General features: G+C 57.4%; 3 protein-coding genes across 8 annotated transcripts; 2 read left to right on the top strand and 1 right to left on the bottom strand.

Moving 5' to 3' along the window:
- The first annotated feature begins 21 nt into the window (after nucleotides 1–21).
- LOC113447134 (rho-related BTB domain-containing protein 2-like) lies at nucleotides 22–7352 on the top strand. Of its 6 annotated transcripts, none has more exons than XM_087935736.1 (11): nucleotides 22–403; nucleotides 545–723; nucleotides 1216–1426; nucleotides 1504–1607; nucleotides 2501–2686; nucleotides 2895–3811; nucleotides 3920–4038; nucleotides 5165–5315; nucleotides 5446–5529; nucleotides 5956–6061; nucleotides 6265–7352. In XM_087935736.1, exons 3-11 carry the CDS (start codon nucleotides 1235–1237, stop codon nucleotides 6713–6715), a joined length of 2310 nt encoding a protein of 769 aa, XP_087791862.1. In that variant the 5' UTR covers nucleotides 22–403; nucleotides 545–723; nucleotides 1216–1234; the 3' UTR covers nucleotides 6716–7352. The 6 variants fall into 6 exon arrangements, with proteins under 6 accessions (XP_087791862.1, XP_087791865.1, XP_087791860.1 ...); XM_087935739.1 differs by having other exon boundaries at nucleotides 5441–5529; XM_087935734.1 differs by having other exon boundaries at nucleotides 3920–4047.
- Nucleotides 7353–7656: 304 nt separating this feature from the next.
- WDR54 (WD repeat domain 54) lies at nucleotides 7657–11491 on the bottom strand. Its single transcript, XM_087935740.1, has 9 exons — nucleotides 11227–11491; nucleotides 11078–11140; nucleotides 10925–10991; nucleotides 10677–10733; nucleotides 10436–10563; nucleotides 10125–10225; nucleotides 9778–9940; nucleotides 8684–8758; nucleotides 7657–8374 (listed from the first exon to the last, which is right to left on the bottom strand). Exons 1-9 carry the CDS (start codon nucleotides 11443–11445, stop codon nucleotides 8243–8245), a joined length of 1005 nt encoding a protein of 334 aa, XP_087791866.1. The 5' UTR covers nucleotides 11446–11491; the 3' UTR covers nucleotides 7657–8242.
- Nucleotides 11492–11626: 135 nt separating this feature from the next.
- C6H2orf81 (chromosome 6 C2orf81 homolog) lies at nucleotides 11627–13404 on the top strand. The gene is given in 4 exon segments (XM_087936832.1): nucleotides 11627–11870; nucleotides 12023–12226; nucleotides 12395–13058; nucleotides 13061–13404. Coding segments are annotated over 4 exon segments (1374 nt in total). The 5' UTR covers nucleotides 11627–11645; the 3' UTR covers nucleotides 13342–13404.
- Nucleotides 13405–21155: the final 7751 nt, after the last annotated feature.

Here is a 21155-nt window from a genome sequence, read left to right as displayed (position 1 = left end):
GCGGTTAGAGTCCGAGCCGCAGAGCTGATCAAGCGGCACCGGGGAAGGAAGCTGAACGGCTCGGCGGGTTGCGCGGCTGCGCCTCCTCTCCGGGCCAGAGAAGAGGAGGGGAAATTAGCGCCCTTCTTCCTGGCTTCTCGCCGGGGAAAAGCCCCCTATCCGCGCCCCGCCCGTCGGCCTGGCGGCTCCGGGACGGCCGGAGCGTGACCGGGGCCAGCTCGGCGCCCCGCCCGTCGGAAGGCCCGCCTGGAGGGGTCGGCCGCAGCAGCGCTGCCTCCGCCCCAAGACATCAGGAGCGCCGCGAAGTGGAAGCCGAGGGGCCGCGTCGAAGCCAGCGGGCCGGAGGCGCCCGGTCCCCGGACGCAGAGCCCGGGCGGAGGGGCCGGACGGGACCGCAGCGAAGGTGAACGGGCGCGGGGCGGGCGGCCCCATGGGGTACGCGGGGCTTCCGCGGGGTTGAACCGCCCTCCGAGGCTCCGGCCCCGCGGGGTGGGCGGAGGGGCTCGGCGGTGCCTTGAAGGCGGCACTTTCCTCTCCGTTGCAGCGGAGCTCAAGTGGAATGAGGCCGCGGGGCCGCTTGGGCGCTCTCCGCCGCCGGCCGGGCTTTGGCGGGGAAGAACTGCGGACGACCGGCGCGCCCAAGACCATGTGCAGAGCGCCCTCCGTTCCACGCACCCGCCCTTCCCTGCGGCGCGCCTGCCAAGCGAGCTGACCCCGGGCGAGGTAAGCGCCGCCGCCCGGACCCTCCGGCCGGGCTGTTTCCGCGGCCCTCCCAGCCCCGCCCGCGGGGGCCCGTCACGTGGGGGGCGGTTCGGGGGCGGGGCCGGTAGCGCTGCGACGCGCGGGCCCCCGCCGCCTCCTTTGTTCGGGCGGAGGGGCGCGGCCGGGCGCCGATTGGCGGGGCGGCGCCGCGGGGCAGCCGGACGGGGAGGCGGCGGCGGCGGCGGGGATGGGTGCGGCGTCAGCGGCGGGGCACCGGGCTCGGGAGCGCAGCGGCGGCTGCCGGCCGAGCGTCTCGGGGTGGCGATGGGATGCGGCGCCCGGGACGCCGGCGTCCCCCGGGGCGGGGAAGGGCCTCGGCCGGACCCCCGGGCCCCGTGAAAGCGCCCCTTTCGCAGGGAGGGCTCGGCGAGGACTCCCGGGGGCGGGGGGGGAGGGGAGGGGCGGTGGCCCGACTGCGCCCTCCCCGCCCTGATCCCGGGCTTCCCCCCGCAGCGACGACGGCGGCGCCCCCATGGATATTGACCTGGACTACGAGCGCCCCAACGTCGAGACCATCAAATGCGTGGTGGTGGGCGACAACGCGGTGGGCAAGACCCGGCTCATCTGCGCGCGGGCCTGCAACGCCACGCTCACCCAGTACCAGCTGCTGGCCACGCACGTGCCCACCGTCTGGGCCATCGACCAGTACCGCGTGTGCCAGGAGGTGAGCCCGGGCGGAGGGAGCGCGGGGGTTGCCCCGCCCCGCCCCGCCCCGCCTTCTGACACCTCCCCGCTCCGCAGGTGCTGGAGCGCTCCCGCGACGTGGTGGACGAGGTCAGCATCTCCCTGCGCCTCTGGGACACCTTCGGGGACCACCACAAGGACCGGCGCTTTGCCTATGGCAGGTGAGGGGGCGGGACGGGGCGTCCTCATTCGCAGACACCCGCTTTCCCGATGGACCCCCGTCCAGCACGGGGGCCCTTCCCCCTCTTCTTAGCCTGGCCCCTTCCTCATCCTGGGTGGGAGGAGGCAGCAGCAACAAGGCAGCTTCAGGCCCTTCAGCACCCCACCCCTGGAGGGGCCATACCTTCGCCCAGCTAATTTCCTGGAAGCCTCTCTCTGGCCTGCCTGGAGAGAGCCTGCTGGCCACAGGAGCCCTAGGTGGTCTCCAAGCCCTTCTGGGGGACTGTGTGTGAGGGTCGGGGTCTCCTGGTCTCCCCCAGAGGAGGATGTGAGGGAGGGATCCCTGCATCCTCCAGGGTTTGAGGGGGAGCAGTCATGAGTGGTCTATGCCAGGGGTCTCCAACCTTAGCAACCTTAAGCCTGGAGGACTTCAACTCCCAGAATATTTTTATTTATTTATTTATTTAGGTAGGTAGGTAGGTAGATAGATAGATATAGATATATAGATATAGATATAGATATATAGATATAGCTCCTATTATATAATTATATATTATAGTTTATAGCATAGCATAGCAAAGCTGGATGGGGAATTCTGGGAGTTGAAGTCCTCCAGGCTTAAAGCTGCCAAGGTTGGGAGACCCCTGGTCTATGTAGCCCCTGGGTGAAAGGGGGTTGCACAGATGGGGCTCAGGGAAGAAGAGGGTTCTGGGGCCCTGCCAGAGGAGCAGAGCCGGCCTTCCATCCTGGCCTTGGCCTGCCCATGCTCAGGGTGGCCCTTTGTGCCCCCCCCCGCCTCTGCCCCTTGAAGACTAGCAGCCTGGGACCAGCAGCTGCCTCTGCCACACTGCGGGAGGACGTCGTCCTCTTGATGCCGTCCCGTTTCTCTCGACAGATCCGATGTGGTGGTGCTCTGCTTCTCCTTGGCCAACCCCAACTCGCTGCGGCATGTGAAGACCATGTGGTACCCAGAAATCAAGCACTTCTGCCCACGTACCCCCATCGTGCTGGTGGGCTGCCAGCTGGACCTGCGCTATGCAGACCTTGAGGCAGTGAACCGGGCGCGTCGTCCCTTGGCCAAGTAGGGCCCCGTCCCGCTGTCTGAGGCCACTCATTCTGGGCAGGGGGAGCTGGCAGGTGTGGTCAGCCCCCCCCGCATCCCAGATTGGTTCCTGCCTGTTCCCAGGGGGGTGCCCTCCACTCTGTGCCCCAGTTCGGTTAGTCTGCCCTTCGCGGGAGCCTTCCTGGGCGTTCCTCACTAATTGGCGTCCCCTCCTGCTTCATTTCAGACCCATTAAACCTTCGGACATCCTGCCTCCCGAGTGCGGGCATGAGGTCGCCAAGGAGCTGGGCATCCCATACTACGAGACGAGCGTCGTGGCCCAATTTGGCATCAAGGACGTCTTCGACAATGCCATTCGGGCCGCCCTCATTTCCCGCCGCCACCTCCAGTTCTGGAAATCCCACCTGAAGAAGATGCAGCGGCCACTGCTGCAGGCCCCCTTCCTGCCCCCCAAGCCTCCCCCGCCCATCATCCACATCCCTGAGCCAGCTGCTGGGGAAGGCCGTGGGCCCGGCGCGCTCTTCCACGAGCCCCTTTGTGCCGATGTGGTCTTCCGCCTGCCAGGAGGCCACCAGCTCTTTGCGCATAGAGTCTACCTGGCCACGGCCTGCTCCCGATTCTACGACCTCTTCGCGCTGGACTTGGGGGACGAGACAGCCGGCGGGAAGGAACCCGCCGGGCGGACAAAGAGCTTGGACGCAGCGGACCAGGGATGCCTGGCCACAGCCACGCAGGCCGTGCCGCTGCGTCCCTCTCAGAGCGACGAGCCGCTGTGCGCCCCTCGGATGCCTCGCCCGGCCTCTGGTTGGGGCCGGGGCATCGTTGACGTGCAGCAGGAGAGAGTGCGGGATCCAGTCACGCAGCAGGAGAAGCCGATGACGGCCGTGTACCTGGAGGAGCCGGTGCAGCTGGGCCCTTTCAAGGTGGTGCTGGAGTACCTGTACACCGGGCGCCTAGATCAGCCCCAGGCCAGCCTCATGCAGGTGGCCGCCATGGCCGAGCTGCTGGAGGTGTTTGACTTGCGCATGATGGTGGCCAATGTCCTCAACAAGGAGAGCTTCATGAATCGCGAGATCACCAAGGCCTTCCATGTGCGCCGGGCCAACCGGATCAAGGAGTGCCTGAGCAAAGGCTCCTTCGCAGGTAGCAGAGAGGAGGAGGAGGAGGAGGGAGGCTGGAGAGTAGCTCCCGTGGGCGGCCCCCTCCCCAGCACTGACCTCCCCTCTCTTCTCCACCCCTGACCCCTGGCAGATGTGGTGTTCCTGGTGGATGATGGCTCAGTGCCAGCGCACAAGCCCCTTCTGCTCGCCGGCTGCGACTTCATGGTGGCCATGTTTGGGGGCACCTTCCGGGAGAGCTGTGCTGCTGAGGTGAGGCAGGTAACCCTGCTGTCGCTTTATAAGGAGGCAGGCTTGTGCAGGGGGGCAGCCTCAGCTGCTGTGCGTGTGCCGTTGGGGGGCTCCCCAGGTGTGTCTCAATGGTGTCTCCTAGGTGGCTTTTGGGAGGAGTGTCTTCCCTGCCTGGGTGCATGGAAGCCCCAGCTTGGTCCCTAGAGACCCCTTGCCATGTGGAGGGTCCCGGGTGGCAGGAGACCACAGGGCCTGCCAACCCCACTCTTTCTTGGGGACAATTGAAAAGGAGGAAGCCAGGGGTGGGATTCAACTTTTTTAAACAAGTGGTTCTGTGGGCGTGGCTTAGTTGGTGGGCGTGGCTTGGTGGTCATGTGACTGGGTGGACATAGCTTGGTGGTCATGTAACTGGCTGGGCGTGGCCAATTCAACATCACTCACACTGAGGCACGCATCTCCTCGCCTGGCCTCTCATGACTGTGGGGATGCTGCAACAGTCGTAATGTGAAAAATGGTCATAAGTCACTTTTTTCAGTGCCATTGTAACTTTGGTCACTCCACACAAGCAAAGTACCAGCAAAGGAGGGGGAAAAATAACTCCAGAAAAGTTCCTGAGACAGGAAGTCCAGTCCTGCCAAGAATGTAATAAGGGTTAATGGAGAGGCAGTTTCTGTAAGCAACACCAGAATATTTCCTTTCTGCCTTCCTTACAGGATTAGACCAGTAATTTCTTCTAACAACTGGTTCTCCGAACTCCTTAAAATGTTAACAACCGGTTCTAGCGAATAGGTGCGAACTGGTAGAATCCCACCCCTGGAGGAGGCTGCCAGGGCCAGTGTCCCGGCAGAGGAGCAGGAGGGGCTTTGGTGCTGTCCCCGGTTCTGAGGGGAGGGACAGCCAGTCCCATCACTCCTCCCCCCCAACACTGTGGAAAAAAAATATCTGCCCCCAAAGGCCAACCTTCTCCCTAGCCTGCTCTTCAGCACTGCCTCCACCCCACCCCACCCTCCTCGCTTGCCGGGGACTATGGAGCCGGCAGTTTTCTGCTTCAAGAGGAATACCTCCCGAACTGCCAAGAACAGCTGCCAGAGGTGAAGGGCAGCAGCATCTGACGCCTCCCTGAGCGTTCACTCTTGCTGTTCCCCAGGTCTCCCTGCCGGGCACCAACTGCGCCTGTCTTCGGGCTGTGCTGGAGTTCCTGTACACGGAGCTCTTTGTCCCGAGTCCCGACCTGGATGCCATGGAGCTGCTGGAGCTGACCAACCGCCTCTGCTTGACCCGCCTGCAAGCCCTGACCGGTGAGTCCTTTCGGGGCTCCCCTCCGGGAGGCCTTCTGGTCACCAAGGGCAGGGAGCAGGCGTTTCACGGGGCCGCGAGGAAGACCGCTCCGCCCTGAGTGGCATTGCTTCCCCTCCTTTCCCAGAGCAGTACGCAGTGGACGAGCTGGTGCGTGCCAGCCTTCAGCAGGTGGAAATCGATGCCCAGGTGATCCTCTACCTGGAAATGACACAGGTATGCTGCAGCCTCACCTGGACTGACTGCCACCTGGCAGGAAATCCGAGGGGAGGCTCCCTGCGAGTTTAGGTTTTAAATCCCACACTTTTATTATTTTTATAAACAATTCAAGGTGGCGAAGGCAATACTCCTTCCTCTTCCTCTTCTTCTCAGCCCTGTGAGGTGGGCTGGGTTGAGAGAGCGACTGACTGGGCCAAAGCCCCCAAACCGGCTTTCATGCTTAAGGCAGGACGGGAGCTCACTGTCGCCCAGTGTCTAGCTTGATGCCTTTACCCACTAGGCCAAAAGTGGGCCGGATTTCCTTCCCCACCCCACCCTCAGGTGACTCTCGTGGCTATGGACTTCCCCAGGCAGGGGGAGGGAGAGAAAGAGGTGGCCTAACTGGGTTTGGGTGGCCTAACTGTGCTCCTTCCCATAACGCAGTTCCACAACGCGCTCCAGCTGGCCGCCTGGTGCCTTCACTACATCTGCACCAACTACAACAGTGTTTGCCGGCGGTTCCCCCGCGAGATGAAGGCCCTGTCTCCCGGTAAGCCCTACACTCGCTCGGCTGCCAACTTCCTTTCACCCACTTTCTGCCTCCCTTGGCCCAGATCCATCCCGGTCTGCACGCCAGGGAGGAACTGGGGAGGGGTGGGGGTGGGGCTCCCTTAAGGGTGGCGTGAGGGTGCCCCCCCCCCCAGCAGCAGCAGCAGCAGCACCTGGTGCCTACTGGGCTTGGCTTCTCCCCAGAGAACAAGGCCTACTTCGAGAGCCACCGCTGGCCCCCCATCTGGTACCTGAAGGAGGAAGACCGCTACCTGCGCATGCAGAAGGAGCGGGCGCAAGAGGAGGAGGAAGCCCTCCGCAAGCAGCATCCGCGCAGCAAGTGGTGCTTCTGGCGCCCCCACCAGCCCCGCCACATCTCCTGAGCAGGGACCGGGAGTGTGTGTGTGTGTGTGTGTGTGTGAGGGAGGGGGCTGCCCTACTGCTGGTGCCTTTGCTGTGGGGAGGCACCTCTGCCTTGTCTACCAGCTGCCTCAGTGCTCCCAGCTCTGTGCCTCTTGCCGGCTGCCATGCCTTTTTACCTGGGGAGGCGGGGTGGGGTGGGGGCAGGGGTCCAGCATCGGTCGCTACCTCTGACCTTGGCGGGGGTGGGGGTGGGAAGAGAGGGGGAAGTGACTGTGCAGGTGATGGAGGATAAAGAGAGGGGGAGTGTTGTGGTGTGACTATGTGCTGTGGAAGGGGATCGGTGGGGGATTTGGGGAGGCTGGGTGGGTGCATGAGCGGAGGAGCCAGAACCCCCTAAGTTGGAGGAGGGTGGGTGGGCGCTAGCGGTAGGGCTCCCTCTTCCGTGTCCGTGAGAGAGGGGCGGTGCAAAGCAGCTTTGGGGCTGCGCCTCGGGTACCAGGCAGCCTCTGCCCAGAATCGGCCTTTTTGGGGTGGGGCAAAGAGGTGGGAGCCCCTGCTCTCCCCTCTTGCCCCCCACCCCGCCTGGTGCATTAAGGGAAATCGCTGCCAATAACTTTAGCAAAAAAAAGGGGGGGCGGGGTTTGTCCTGCAGAGCTGCAGTTTTTAAACCTTTTTCACTTTTTTCTACCTGTTCCTTTTTTTTCCCCTCAACATGTCAGCCAAGCACAAACTGACCTGGGGTGGGTGGGCCAGTGTGACCTTCCCACCCTGGACTGAAGGGCTTTGATGCCTCCAGGCCCCCGCGCCTCGTGGCCTGCGCGCATCTGCAAAACCACTGTGAGCTGGGCTAGCCCGCCACCCCTGTTTCTTACACATTTTGCTGTTGAGCTGTTTGGAATTCTTTAATAAAGAGCCTTTTGTATTGTGCACCCCGGAGTTTGCCAATACCTGTCTTGGGGAGGAAGGCACCTCCCTGACCTGCGGAGGACACGTGGGGGGGGCGGGGCTGAGGGGGGGGGACAGCACTGCTTGGTTCCATATTTCAGAGGCCCCGGGGGGCAAACGAGCCGCCCTGCGTTCCTGCTGCTCACCTCACAACTGGGGGGCAGGAGGGGGAATTTGGGGCGGCTCACCTTCTCAACCAGCAACCTAGAAGGATCAGGAGGTGATCCGCTCTGCAGGCCCTCCGGCTGCATGCAGGAAATCACGAGAAAAAGGCAAACCGCACCAGACTCTTTATCCAAACGTAACTATATTTTATTCATCAGGAAAATAAGACAAATTAGAGCTGCTTGCTCTCTGAAAAGCTAAAAAAACAGCAGCCTGACTACGCTGGAGCCTTTGGACTTTTAAGCAAGCCCAGGTAGGGCAGGAGGACTCTGCAAAGCCACACCGGGCTGCTCTGGGGCTGCAGCCAGCATTTCCCCCAAGGAAGGGCTATGCTGCAAGCCCAACCAAGCTGCCCCTCGGCCCTGGGGCTGCGAGACAGCCGAGCAAGAGGCAGGATGGCCTCCCTGCTTAAAAGCTCCACTGTCGGTGGGGTTATCCCTGGCAGAGGGGGCACCCAGAGCTACTGGCCCAAAGGAGACGCCCTGGCACCGGAGATACCAGGACTCCCCGGGGAAGCTTGGGCCTAAAGAATAAAGGGCCTTTTTTTTGGGAGGGGGGTGGTGTCATTTTCAGACAAGGGTTTTTTTTTGGGGTGGGGGCAAGAACTCCCTCCATGTGCCGTCCTGCCCCGCTCTGGCCAAGTTGGTTTCATCACGCCACGCAAAGTCCTTCCTCTTCCTCCAGTAGTAGCTACCTGCTCCCCGAAGGGCTACACCTGATGGTACAGGATGATCTCGTTCAGCTCGAAGCCTGTGACGGCAAAGGCAGTGCCCTCCGGATTGCAGAAGCGGGCGCCACAAATCTGGGTGTCGGTCACACACTCCGTATGGCAATGCGTGATCTGCCAAGGAAATGGCGGTGTGTATGTGTGTGTCCCCCTTTCAGGCATTCCTGCTCGTTGAGAGACCCATTGCCCTAGGAAGCCCAGAAGGGCCCGACCGGAGGGAGTCCGTTCTGGGGTCTCCCCAGAGTGACCCTCCCCCAGGCCCAGAAACCTTGACCCTTACTCGATCCCAGCCAGGCACGGGGCAATGTGAGCCCATTCCAGATGAGCAAGGGGACCACCAAACTCCCCGGAGAGTGAACCAGGGAGGCTCTGAAAGACGGCTGTTTCCCCCTCTCCCCTCAACCGAGTGGCCCTTGAGTTTACCTCCAGGCTGTCGGTGTCCGCCTTGTGGCTCAGCCCCCAGACCCGCACGAAGGAGTCCTCGGCGGCAGACAGCAGCTGGGCAGGAGGAAGAGACAGAAGCAAGGCCTTCAACCGGGGAGGGGGAATCTCTAGCTTTGGGCTGGAGAACCTTCCCACGGGAGGCGGCTCTTCCGGGAGCGCGCCTGAGGAGCTCCCAGCTGGGCCGAGCGCCCCAGGCAGGTTGTGATTGTGGTGACCTACACATAACAAAATGCAGCAGCCCGCGTGGTTTTGTGCAGACCTCAAGTGTGCACGTGTGTCGCCTCTCCTGCAGGAGCTGCATGGGTTGCCCATTTGCTTCCAGGTGTAATTCCAGGTGCTGGCTGTCACCTATTCAAGCCCTTCATGGCTTGGGACCAGGTGACCTGAGGGATAACTGCCTCTTGCCGGTCACATCCAACTGACCCACCAGAGCGAAAAGGCAGGGAATGATGAGGGTCCCATCCCCGAGGGAGATACCCCTGGTGGGACCCAGAAGAAGGGCCTTCTCCGTGGTGGCTCCGTCTCTGGAATATCACTCCCCCAGAGATTAGAACAGCCCCCACTCCGATTGTCTTCCGGAAGGTGCTGAAGACCTGGTTCTGCCAGCGGGCCTGGGGAACCCCGAGTGGGATGGAGCCCATCAAATGGCTCGTTGGATCTGCTGTCGTTGGGGCGAGGTGGGTAGGGGGTGGCGATTTTTAATTTATTTACTTTCCCAGATTTTGTTCTGTTGTACTTTATTACTTTATTTGATTCTTTTTTTTGTTAATTTTTATTCTTTTATTTTACATATGGTTTTACGTTCTAGAAACCGCCTCAAGTCGCCATGGGCAAATAGGCAGCAATATAAATTCGATAAATAAATAATAAATAACCGTTTGTCCATCAGGGGTTGGGGGTGGGGACCTCCACCACCTCCGCAGAGTCTGCCCACCACCTGCGCCAAGGCAGCAGCTCAGGCAGAGTCCTCCCTTGTCAAAGGTTGGGATGGAGAACCAAGGAAGCTGACCAGTGCCCCACAGAGGCCTCTTACCAAACTCTGGCTCGCCCCTCTCCCGTCAGGATGGGCTCACCTTCCCCGAGAGCGGGGCCAGGTCCAGGGCATAGATCCAGCGGGCGTGAGCATTGACTTGGGCTCTCAGGGTCCCGTGCGCCGCTTCATACAGGCGAATCTGCCCATTCCCATAGCCAGCTGCGATGACCCCGTTCCACAGCTTCACGGAGGAGCAGGTGCAACTGGCGAGCAAGAAGGGGAGGAATCGGGCCCTGCTGGAGCTCAGAGCAGGGCCGGTTCTGCCACGAGGAGAGGGCACCCCCCGCTCTGCACAGCCAACCTAGCCTTCTTGCTGCGCAGAACTTGCACCTGCCCCCGCCCCACCCACCCTCCCCTCCGGTCCCCCTCTCCCCCACCGGCCCATACTCAGAAGCTGGGATTTTGTTGATCAGCCTGAAGGTCTCTCCGGAGCCCCAAACGCACAACGCCCCGGAGTCATCAGCCGTCACCAGATCCGCAGCTCCCTCCTGCAGCAGGGGGATAGACAGGATGGCCGTTGCAGTTCCTAGGCACGTGGCCTCTCGAAGGCCGGCCTGAACGGCGGCCAGAGGGACCCAGGCAGCCACGCAGAAAGGCCAAAGGCCTGAGCATTGCTCCCCACCCCCAACAGCTTAAAGAGTCCCAGGCCCAGGAGAGGCAGCCCAGAAGGGGCCTGGGGGGGCTCAGCCTGGCTTTACCGGCTGCTCACAGAGCTCCGCGCCGATGTCCGTGATGGGGCTGCTGTGCTGCTCGAGGACTTCGCTCAGTGTGATGTTGGTGCCTTTGGCGGGGACGTCAAAGACGAGGACCGAACCGGTGGATGTCCCTGCAAGGGGGATGGGAAAACCAGGGTTGCCTGCGGAGGCACCAGCAGCCTCACGCTGTCCAATGAGGCTGCCCCCGCCCTGGCCACAATGCCCCCCCACAAGTCTTACTCACCTACACACACGAAGTGCAGTCCAGTCCCTGCAATGCCCCGGGCAAACAGCAGCATTCCTGGGGGGTGGGGCAAGAGGCAGAGATGACCGCGCAGGGAGGAAGCACCCCCGCCACCCCCTTCGGACAATTCCAGGGCCCAGGAAGGCCCCCCAGGGTGGAATTCGGAAGGATCCTACCCAGGCGCCGCTTCTGGGGCAGCCAGGTGGGGGAGAGTGCAGGTGCGTGGATGGCCAGCGTGGGGACAGTACCTGCCGAGGACTCCATGCCGTCCAGCGCGTGCCAGTAGACCATGGCGGAGCCGTCGGGCTCGTACATCTGCCGGGAGAGGCGGAAGGGCCGGTTGGGCGCAGGTCTCCCCTCCCCCTCCCCCCTGCCCCTCCCCCGCACTCCCCAGGGCTCACCTGGATGCCCTTCCACGAGGCCAGCACCAGCAGCGTCCGCGAGGGCAGCGCGCACCAGGCAGCCTGCAAGAGGACAGCGTTTCTGGCGGGGGCGGCCGCCGCTTCCCCGCCCCCCCCCATTCTCCCCGCGTCTCCCGCCCCCTCCGGACCTGCGTGACGATGGGGGGCCCGAGGCCGCCCTCGCGGGCCTGCAGCTGGCGGTGCGCGCAGCCCGCCCCGTCCGCCGCCGCGCTGACCAGCCCGACCGAGGCGCCGTGCACGCTGGCGAAGTAGCTGAGCCGCTTGGCGGGCAGCGGCAGGACGGCCAGGTTGTTGTAGAGCGCCAGGCTGCTCCCGCGCAGGGGCACCGACCGCTCCCGCCGGTACATCGCAGCCGCCGCCGCCGCCGCCGGGTCCGCGCAGGCGCAGGCGCGCAAAAGCGGAGGAGGCGGGGCGGCCGTTGCCAGGAGACGCGCGCGGGAGGGGCGGTTGCCCGGCGACGGCGTCGCGAGGGAGGGGCGCCCGGGGAGCAGAGGCGGCGGCGGCGGCGGCGGCAGGGGGCGGGGGGGGTTCGGCGGGGGTCTCCGGGATGGCGACCCGCGACCGCGTGGCCCAGGCCAAGGCGCGCGCGGAGCGGGCCCGGCCGCCCACGGTGCCGGTGCCGCAGGTGGAGATCGTGCCGGGGCGGCTGACGGAGGGAGAATGGCTGTCGCTGCTGGCCTACGAGGACGGGGAGGACGTGGCGGGCGACATACTGGCGGCGCTGCTGGACCAGGCGCTGGCCGAGTGCTACAAGGTCTACCTGGCCCGGCAGGTCAGCCCGGCCGCCGCGAGCACCGGCCCCACCGGAGCGGGGCGGGGGCGGGGGAGAGAAGGCGCCTCTCTGCTGCGCGGGAGGGGGTGCTGGAGGGGGGCAGATGGGGCGCTTCCCGAGCCCCCTCGCTGACCCCCGACCCCTCCCCGCAGTGTGTGCCCTACGTGATCGCCCAGGCGCGGGAGGCGATGCTGCAGATCGTGGAGTGGCGCTTCCTGGTGCGGGACGGGGGCGAGAGCGACGTGCCTGCAGACCCGGCCTGGCAGGAAGACGAAGAGCCGGCCGCCTCCATCCCCGACTCTTGGGCCCAGGGCTCTGTGCCGCTGCTGCAAACCGTGCCCAGCCCGGAGTTGGAGGTAGGGCGAAGTGCAGCTGCGTAAAGTGGGGCCGAAGGGCGCCTCGACGCCGGGTCGGCTTGGCCTGTACCCCGGAAGTTTGTGGGGTCGGGTGGAGTCCCCGCTTCTGCATTGGCAGCGGTGAAAGGACCCAACCGGGACTCCCTTGCTGATCACCCTTTCCTCCAGGTTCCTGCCGTCAAAGTGCCGGAGGAGGAAGCGCCTGCCCTCTGGGAGCTGCCAGGCGAAGAAACCACCCAGGCTGAGGTGCCCCTCCAGTGTGGAGAGGAACTGACCTGGAAACGGCCCCTGTCGGAAGCCAAGCCTCCCAAGCCCAAGACAAGGAGGGGGCTGCCGAAGGGCCAGGCTGAGTCCCCACCCAGGGCTGCCTCTCCTAGGCTCTCCTTCAAAAGCAGGCCGTCCTGCCAGCCGCTCCCCCAGCACTCGGTTAAAATGGATGCCGGCGCGAAGACCGTCTCTGGGAAGAAGGGGCTGCCTCGGGCGAAGGTGTCCCAGGGCCCCCTGGAAGTGAGCTCCCTGCTAGGCAGCGCGCAGCCCCTGCTGCCTTCCTCCTGCAGCAACCTCCTCCGCATCCAGATGGGCCGTCCGCCCAACATCAGGGATGTTTTCTATGACGAGATGGGCAACGTCACGCTGGTGCCTCACCTGGATCTGAGCCGCTTGCCTAAGCGGTGGATCAAGCCCACCGTGGAAGTGGTGGACCCCAACGTTGAGTCGAGGTGCCAGGAGACGCTGAAGATGGTCTCGGGCCGCTGCAAACAGCGCCATCCCCGAGTGGCTCTGTTAAGCGAGCCCCTGCAGATCAAAGCAGCCTCCGGGCTCAGGGGCCAGAGGAGGACCCCGTGAAGTCCAGGCGGAAGGCCTGCCCGGAGCAGGCGGCCTATTCTCCTCTCCTACCGGGAAAGACCCTGGAGCCCACCAGCTTTGTGTTTGTCAAGCCCAACTTGCTGGCGGAGACGGTTGACCTGGCCCCGGGAGTGAGCCTGCGCCGTGCCGGCAGTGGCTCTCTGAGCGCACGTATGCAGCCTGCAGAAGATGTCAAGGAGGCGGACGGGCCCTTCCTTCAGGAGCCACGGCTTCTGCCAAACCTGTGCCCCAAAGCTGTGCTGGGATGAGGATGTTCACCGGCCACACCCCAGCCTCACACTGTCCTGAAATAAAATGGATGTGGCACGCTATGGCTTCTCTACAAACCCCTGACTTTCTGGATGATAATCATCCTCCCCCACCCACCCCCAACCCACTTGTGCTTCTGTGGTTATCCTGCAGAAGAGAGGGGCTCTGTGTGGAATCAGTCTCCCCCCACACACACACTTTGCAGTAAAGGAATCAGCCAGCAGATAATTATACCCCAACTGAAAAAGCCCCCCACCCACGCCTGCTACCCTTTGAAAGGCTCCCCCTGACATTCTAGGTGGGAAGGTCCTTCCATGGTCAGCTGGGTGTATAATCGCCCGGTGGGGCTGTGAAAGGGTATGTCCCCCCCTCTTACCGGGGAGGGTGAGAGAGGCAGAGAAGGACGTTGTGTCCCCTTTATTGGAAAGACAGCCTGGAAATAACACTGAAGCCTAGAGGGGCCAAGAAGCAGAAAGGAAATTGCACAGATATTTCTCTGTTAGCTAGATGTACCTATCTATTTTCTTCTCCTGCAGAAGTCCCTAAGCGTGGCAGGCCCTGGTAGGATTGGGCAAAGTTGTCCAGGGAGCTTTGGTAGGTGAGGGTGGCCTTGCATCCTAGAGCATTTTCTGCCTCTCGTGGCTCTAGGATTTAGGGGCAGGGGGCGGGGGTGTTGTTGGGCAGAGGCCACCAGCGGCTGCCATGTTCAGCAGAATCCTGCAAAGGCCCAGAAGAGCCAGAAGGAGCCGTGACACAAAATGACCCAAACCAAGCAGCCCCTGCCCGCTTTCTTCACGTTAGCTTGTAGAGCTGGCTGGAGGGTTCCAGCAGCTCTCTGGCTTCCTTGGGTAGCTTCCAGTGGCAAAGATTTCGCTTTTTTTTCTAAGCGTTGGTTTCGGTTGTCCTCAGTTTGGTTTCAGCACTGCCACCATAAGCCAGTGAGAGAGGAAATCTCCAGGGGGAGGAAGAGATGTGGGGTAGCAGGGAGAACTGCCTTGATAGACACAGGAAATTTTAAATCGGCCGACACCCAAGAATTTCTGAAAAGAAGCACTTCCTCCTTATAAGAAACAGACCGCACAAACTTCATTTTAAATGAGTTGGTGGGTGTGATAAGAGGGTTTCCACACACACACACCCGTGCTGTGGTATCTCACAGGGTGTTTATTAGAGGATGGCTGTGTAAGGTTATTTCACCCAAGATATGTGGGTTCAATAATGGAAGGCCGGATTCAGAGGTGGTATTCAGCAGGTTCTGACCAGTTCTGGAGAACCGGTAATGGAAATTTTGAGTAGTTCGGAGAACTGGCAAATACCGTTTCTGACTGGCCCCGCCAACCCCATCTCTTCTCTGCCTCCCAAGTCCCAGTTGATTGGCTGGGTCTTCTTTGGTTGCCCTGCACAAGAAAACGGAGCTGGAAAGCAGGTTTAGTGGGGTGGGGAGGGAATGGGGATTTTGCAGTAACCTTCCCCTGGAGTGGGGTGGAAATGGGGATTTTCTTTCCCCTGCCACGAGCCACACTACACCCATAGATCCGGTAGTAAAAATTTTTTTGAATCCCACCACTGAAGGAGATGCCTAACCTGGTAGGAATTTCTTAGCTGTGATTTTCCTGCATGCTGCACTAAACTAATGCAGAATTTTCATAAAGTTTGCACATTATTAGAGCCAGTGTGAATCTACAATATTTTTTCCAAGTTGCCTACATCTTAGATCTAAAAATAAAATCAAATGCAACTCTAAAATCAATCAAGACAACATATAGGGCTGACCTAGCTTTCCTTTCCAAGTAGATGTTGTAAAACTAAGGCACCGTCTAGGACTGAATGGGGGCTCTTTAAGGCCTGCTGACTCATCAGCTAGGAGCGGATATTTTCTGACCAGTCTGGACATTTATATGTGCGAAGGGGCATGATCTCGGCCAAGGACCATCCTGTGAGATCTACCCTTCTGGAAATCTACTAATCGAGGCAGTTCACGACTTACAAACATTCACTTAGGGACCATTCGAGGTTAAACTAGCTGAAAAAAGTCACTTTTGACCATTTTTCACTCTTAACAACGGTTGCAGCCTTCCCAATGGCCACATGATCAAAATTCAGGCACTTGACAACTGGTGTTGTAATGACAAGGCAGTCGGGGTGTTTGATCATGATCAAATGAATCGTGATGAACTTTATTAGAGTCTAGTCTTGCATTTATACACATTTTTAGTACTCTTCCAACATTGGTTAATTTTGGTTGTTCTTCAACTTTCGCTGCTGTTTAGCATAGTAATTAACACAATTATCTCTAGTTAAAGTCTAACACATGTTTACTTCCTCTCTCTAATCCTACTTTACATTAGTGACTTTGTTTGCCTGAGTTGTATTTGCTATGGAACCTTCATTACCTGAGGTCTGCCATCAAGATAATGACATTCCTGCAATTACAACTCTGCAAACTGGCTTATAAGAGTTGTAGTATCCCGGGCTCACGAAATCCAGAGGTGGTATTCAGCACGTTCTGACCCGTTCTGGAGAATCGGTAGCAGAAATGTTGAGTAGTTCAGGGAACTGGCCAATCCCATCTCTGACTGGTCCCGCCAACCCCCTCTATTCTCTGCCTCCCATTGAGTCCCAGCTGATCGGCTGGGTCTCCTTTTCTTGCGAACGGAGCTGGAAACGCAGGTTAATGGGGTGGGGAGTAGAGGTGGGATTCAATTTTGTTTTACTATCACTGTGGGTGTGGCTTGGTGGGCGTGGCATGGCTTGGTGGGTATGGCAGGGGAAGGATACTGTAAAATCTCCATTCCCTCTCCACTCCAGGGGGAAGGTTGCCACCGGTTCTCCAAACTACTCAACATTTCTGCTACCGGTTCTCCAGAACTGGTCAAAACCTGCTGAATACCCCCTCTGGTGGGGAGGGAATGGGGATTTTGCAGTATTCTTCCACTGCCACGCCCGCCAAGCCATGCCACGCCCACCAAGCCACAGAACCCAGTAGTACCAGAACCCAGTAGTAAAAAATTTTTTGAATCCCACCACTGACGTAATCCCCTTTTGTGACATTCTGACAAGCACAGTCAATGGGGAAGCCAAATTCACTCCACAATGGTGTTACTCACTTAAGGACTGCATGGATTCAACTGAACAACTGTAGCAAGGAAGATTGTAAAATACGGGAGGGGGAAACTCCCTCCACAGCTCCCTTGCTTAGCCACGGAAAAATTGGCCTCGATTGTGGTCGTAAGTTGAGGACTCGCTGTAACTTCTGCAGGGGACCGAATGAGTCGGTTGAGCTTAGGCTGTTTGTGAGCTTTTCAGAGGCACCCAATGCAAGGGCACCGACCGGCCTCAAGACCCCCTGGAGCCCCCCTGGCAGTGCCCGAAGTAATCCTGCTCCCTCCTCAGATGGCCTCTCCTCGAGCCCCTGCGCTGCTGGGAGGGGCAAAAGAGAACACAACGGAATAACAGGCTTGGAAGGGACCCTGGAGGTCTTCTAGACTGTCCCCGTGCTCAGGCAGGAAACCTTAGACCAGGGGTCTCCAACCTTGGCTACTTTAAGACTTGTGGATTTTGCTGGCTGAGGAATTCTGGGAGCTGAAGTCCACAAGTCTTAAAGTGGCCAAGGTTGGAGAAAAACTTCCATTGATGGAGCATTTACAACTTCTGGAGGGGTTCCACTGATTAATTGTCCTGTCAGGAAATTTCTCCTTATTTCCAGGTTGCTTCCCTCTAACGATCTACCACCCCCGTTACTTCTTGTCCTGCCTTCAGGCGCTTTGGAGAATAGGTTGTGAGCAGGAATGGCGTTCAGCCGGTTCTGACCAGTTCTGGAGAACCGGTAGCGGGAATTTTGAGTAGTTCAGAGAACCGGCCAATGCCGCCTCCGACTGGCCCCGCCAACCCCATCTCTCCTTTGCCTCCCATTGACTCCCAGCTGATCGGCTGGGTCTCCTTTGGTTGCCCTGCACAGGAGAACGGAGCTGGAAAGCAGGTTAGTGGGGTGGGGAGGGAAGGGGGATTTTGCAGTGTCCTTCACCCAGGAGGGAGGAGGTGTAGAGTTGTAATTGCAGGAATGTCATTATCTTGATGGCAAACCTCAGGTAATGAAGGTTCCAAAGCAAATACAACTCAGGCAAACAAAGTCACTAATGTAAAGTAGGATTAGAGAGAGGAAGTAAACATGTGTTAGACTTTAACTAGAGATAATTAATTGTGTTAATTATTATGCTAAACAGCAGCGAAAGTTAAGCAATAACCAAAGTTAACCAATGTTGGAGGATTACTAAAAATGTGTATAAATGCAAGACTAGACCAGTAAAGTTCATCATGATTCATTTGATCATGATCAAACACCTCGACTGCCTCGTCATTACAACGAGGAGGAATTGTTTACAGTATTCTTCCCCTGCCACGCCCACCAAGCCACGCCCACAGACCCGGCAGTAAAAATATTTGAATCCCACCACTGGTTGAGAGCTCCTCTTCTTTGGGGCAGCACCTTAGTGAAGCACTGCTACCCTATCAATCCTAGTCCTTCTTTTCATTAAACCAGACATAAGGTCAACGTCATTGCCCAGAGGATCATGGGTTGCCCTCTCCCCTCTTTGGAAGAGCTTTAGAGCTCCCGCTGCCTTAAGAAAGTTCAAAACATCCTCAAAGATCCATCTCATCCTGGACACCCCTTTTTTCTTGAACTATTACCATCTGACAGAAGGTGCAGGATAATAAAAACAAGGGCAAATAGGCTGAAAAACAGCTTCTATCCCAGGGCAGGAGCTCTATTGAATTCAGCTGTATAGTGCAGTGTTGGTGTGGTGTCAGGGTTTTCAATTCAATGTGTGGAGTGCGAAGGGTGTGTGTTTGTGTGTATTTTCATGGTCATGGTCATGATGTGCACTGAAGATGAAGTTTGATTTCGTTGTACGAGGTGCAATGACAATAAAGTATAACAAATTCCTGCGGGTTTTTTTTTTATATAATCTAGCCTCCCGCCCGCTCTGTCTTTCTTGCTCTTCTCTGCACTCTTTCTAGAGTCTCAGCATCTTTTTTTTAATAACTGGATGCCGAAATTCCGGGTGTGGCCTTACCAAGGCCTTAGATATGAAGTGGTAATGAACACTTCACCTCGTCTCCATTCCATCCCTCTGTTTATGCAGCTGAGCACAAGGCCTGCCTCGTCCTGATCCTGTCCCAGATCCAACCTCTTTCCTTCAGAGGCAACCCGGCAGCCCCTTCAACCCGGGGAGGATCCTTTGGGCTCCCTTTGGGAGAGCCTCACATCCTGCCTGCCTTTCCAACCCCCCCTGCCTCTGTTGCTTTGCCTTGACCTTCTTCTCTTGGGGAGGTTTTCAATCTCCTGTCCTTGAAGAGGAAACCTGGCAGCTCCGCTCCCTCCTCCCCCCTCCCTCCGTGCTGCATTGTGGTTTTCCAGCTGCTGAAGGACGACGAGTTCATCTTCGAAAACCCTCTGTGAATTCTGTGCCCCCCATATGAAATAGAATAGAATAGAAAATATGGAATAGGAATAGGATAGAATAGAATAGCAAATATGGAATGGAATGGATTAGGATTAGGAATAGAAATAGAAATAGAACAGAACATAATAAAATATATGGAATGGAATGGAAGAATGGAATGGAATGGAATAGAATAGATTGTGGGGTGGGGTGGAGTAGAAGGGAATGGAATGGAATGGAATGGAATGGAATAGAATAGAATAGAATAGAATAGAATAGAATAGAATAGAATAGAATAGAATAGAAAATATGGAATGGAATGAAATAGAAATAGAAATAGAAATAGAAATGAAATGGAATGGAACAGAACAGAACAGAACAGAACAGAACAGAATAGAATAGAAAATATGGAATGGAAAGGAATAGGAATGGAAAGGAATGGAATGGAATGGAATGGAATGGAATAGAATAGAATAGAATAGAATAGAATAGAATAGAATAGAATAGAATAGAATAGAATAGAATAGAATAGAATAGAATTCTTTATTGGCCAAGTGTGATTGGGCACACAAGGAATTTGTCTTGGTGCAAATGTCCTCAGTGTGCATAAAAGAAAAGATACGTTCATCAAGAATGATCAGGTACAACACTTAACGATAGTCACAGGGTACAAAAAGCAATCAAACCATTCTAGGATCATACATCCTCTAAACGTAAAGAAGACCTAGATTTGGCTCATAAGCTCTTCAAAAGCATCCCATTCTATTCATCATCAAAGGTAAAATGGGAGAATCTTATGACGCTTATTTCCAATTCCTAGGAATTGGGAGCCCCAGGTGATAGATTTGACACCTCCGGGCCTGAAAAACGGGGGCACCTCGTGGCTTGCCTGCCCCCTTCCCTTATTTGAAGCACCTCCTCTGAACCCCATTACTGTTTCCCCCAAGCCCCGGCCAGGAGATTTGCACCGATGGTGCAGGATGGCTGGGGGATATCTGGAAGTTTTATGGGAACCTCACCATGGATTACTCATTACTCATTGTTGGCTGCTTTGTGTTATTATTTCTGTTTGCTGCCCAGAGTTTTTATTCTGGTAAACGGATGGCCATGTGGGTTTGTTTACCAAATCAATCAATCAATCAATCAGAATAGAGATGGAAGGGGCCTTGGAGGTCTTCTAGTCTACCCCCCTGCTGAAGCAGGAGACCCTCTACTATTTCAGACTAATGGCTGGCTGTCCAGTCTCTTCTTTAAAAAACACTTCAGGGATGGTGCACCCACAACTTCTGGTGACAAGTTGTTCCGCTGATTAATTGTCCTAAATAAATGATCGGGGTTGTAAAACGATAGGAATTGCCACAAATTCTCTCAGTCTTGGACCGGCTCCTCCTCTCCCAGCTGCAAGTCATTTGCCTGTACAGTAATTTCCTTTATTTTCTGTTTCTCCAGAGCTCAGCCTTGGAAATTGTTTTGACTATCTTAAGTTACCAAGGATATTTTTCAGCGCCCCCGGTTCATTGGCTAACAGCCCCTGTTCCAGGGCCAGCCGAAATAAACACTTGCACCGTTAACGAACAGTTTCTAGCCGTACGATCCAGGACTTTATGTCTTGGGCAAGTGGGCTCCTTCCTCTAGTCTAGATTGATCCCCTCCTCGAAGGAATAAATCCTTCCTTTCCCTGATGAATTGCAAAATAATTCAAGAGCAGTCGGTCTCAGTTGCTTAAGTTTTCTGAAAGTCACGGTGACCCAGACGGCTTCCTGCAAAGCTTTTGTCTGTTTGCCTTTGGTATCATTACTCGTGTGGAATCTTCTTATCAAATCTGAAAAAAAATCAGAAAAATTAACAAAAATAAACATGTGTGGATTCTTCGCCATATTGATTTCTCTAAGGCGGGCCACGCTTTTCACCAGGAGCTGCATTTTGTCTGTTAAAAAAATCTGACCCAGCATTTTCTTTTTACGCTCAATTAAATGCCTTCGTGGCTCAGTGGCTAAGACGCTGAGCTTGTCGATCAGAAAGGTCGGCAGTTGGGAGGTTCGAATCCCTAGCGCCGCGTAATGCTGTGAGCTCCTGTTACTTGTCCCAGCTTCTGCCAACCTACGAGTTCGAAAGCATGTAAAAAAATGCAAGTAGAAAAATAGGGACCACCTTGGCGGGAAGGGAACAGCATTCCGTGCGCCTTCAGGCGTTTAGTCATGCTGACCACATGACCACGGAGACGTCTTCGGACAGCGCTGGCTCTTCTTCGGCTTTGTAACGGAGATGAGCACCGCCCCCTAGAGCCAGGAACGACTGGCACGTGTGTGAGAGAGGGAACCTTTACCTTTACCTAAATGCATTCAATATAGCAGGAGCATTGGTGGAGT

The sequence above is a fragment of the Pseudonaja textilis genome, chromosome 6 (assembly GCF_049901715.1).
Source record: "Pseudonaja textilis isolate UNSWEBS1 chromosome 6, rPseTex1.2, whole genome shotgun sequence".
NCBI classification, from domain to species: domain Eukaryota; kingdom Metazoa; phylum Chordata; class Lepidosauria; order Squamata; family Elapidae; genus Pseudonaja; species Pseudonaja textilis.
The sequence above is the reverse complement of the archived record's forward strand: the minus strand, read 5'-3'. Positions and strand labels throughout refer to the sequence as shown.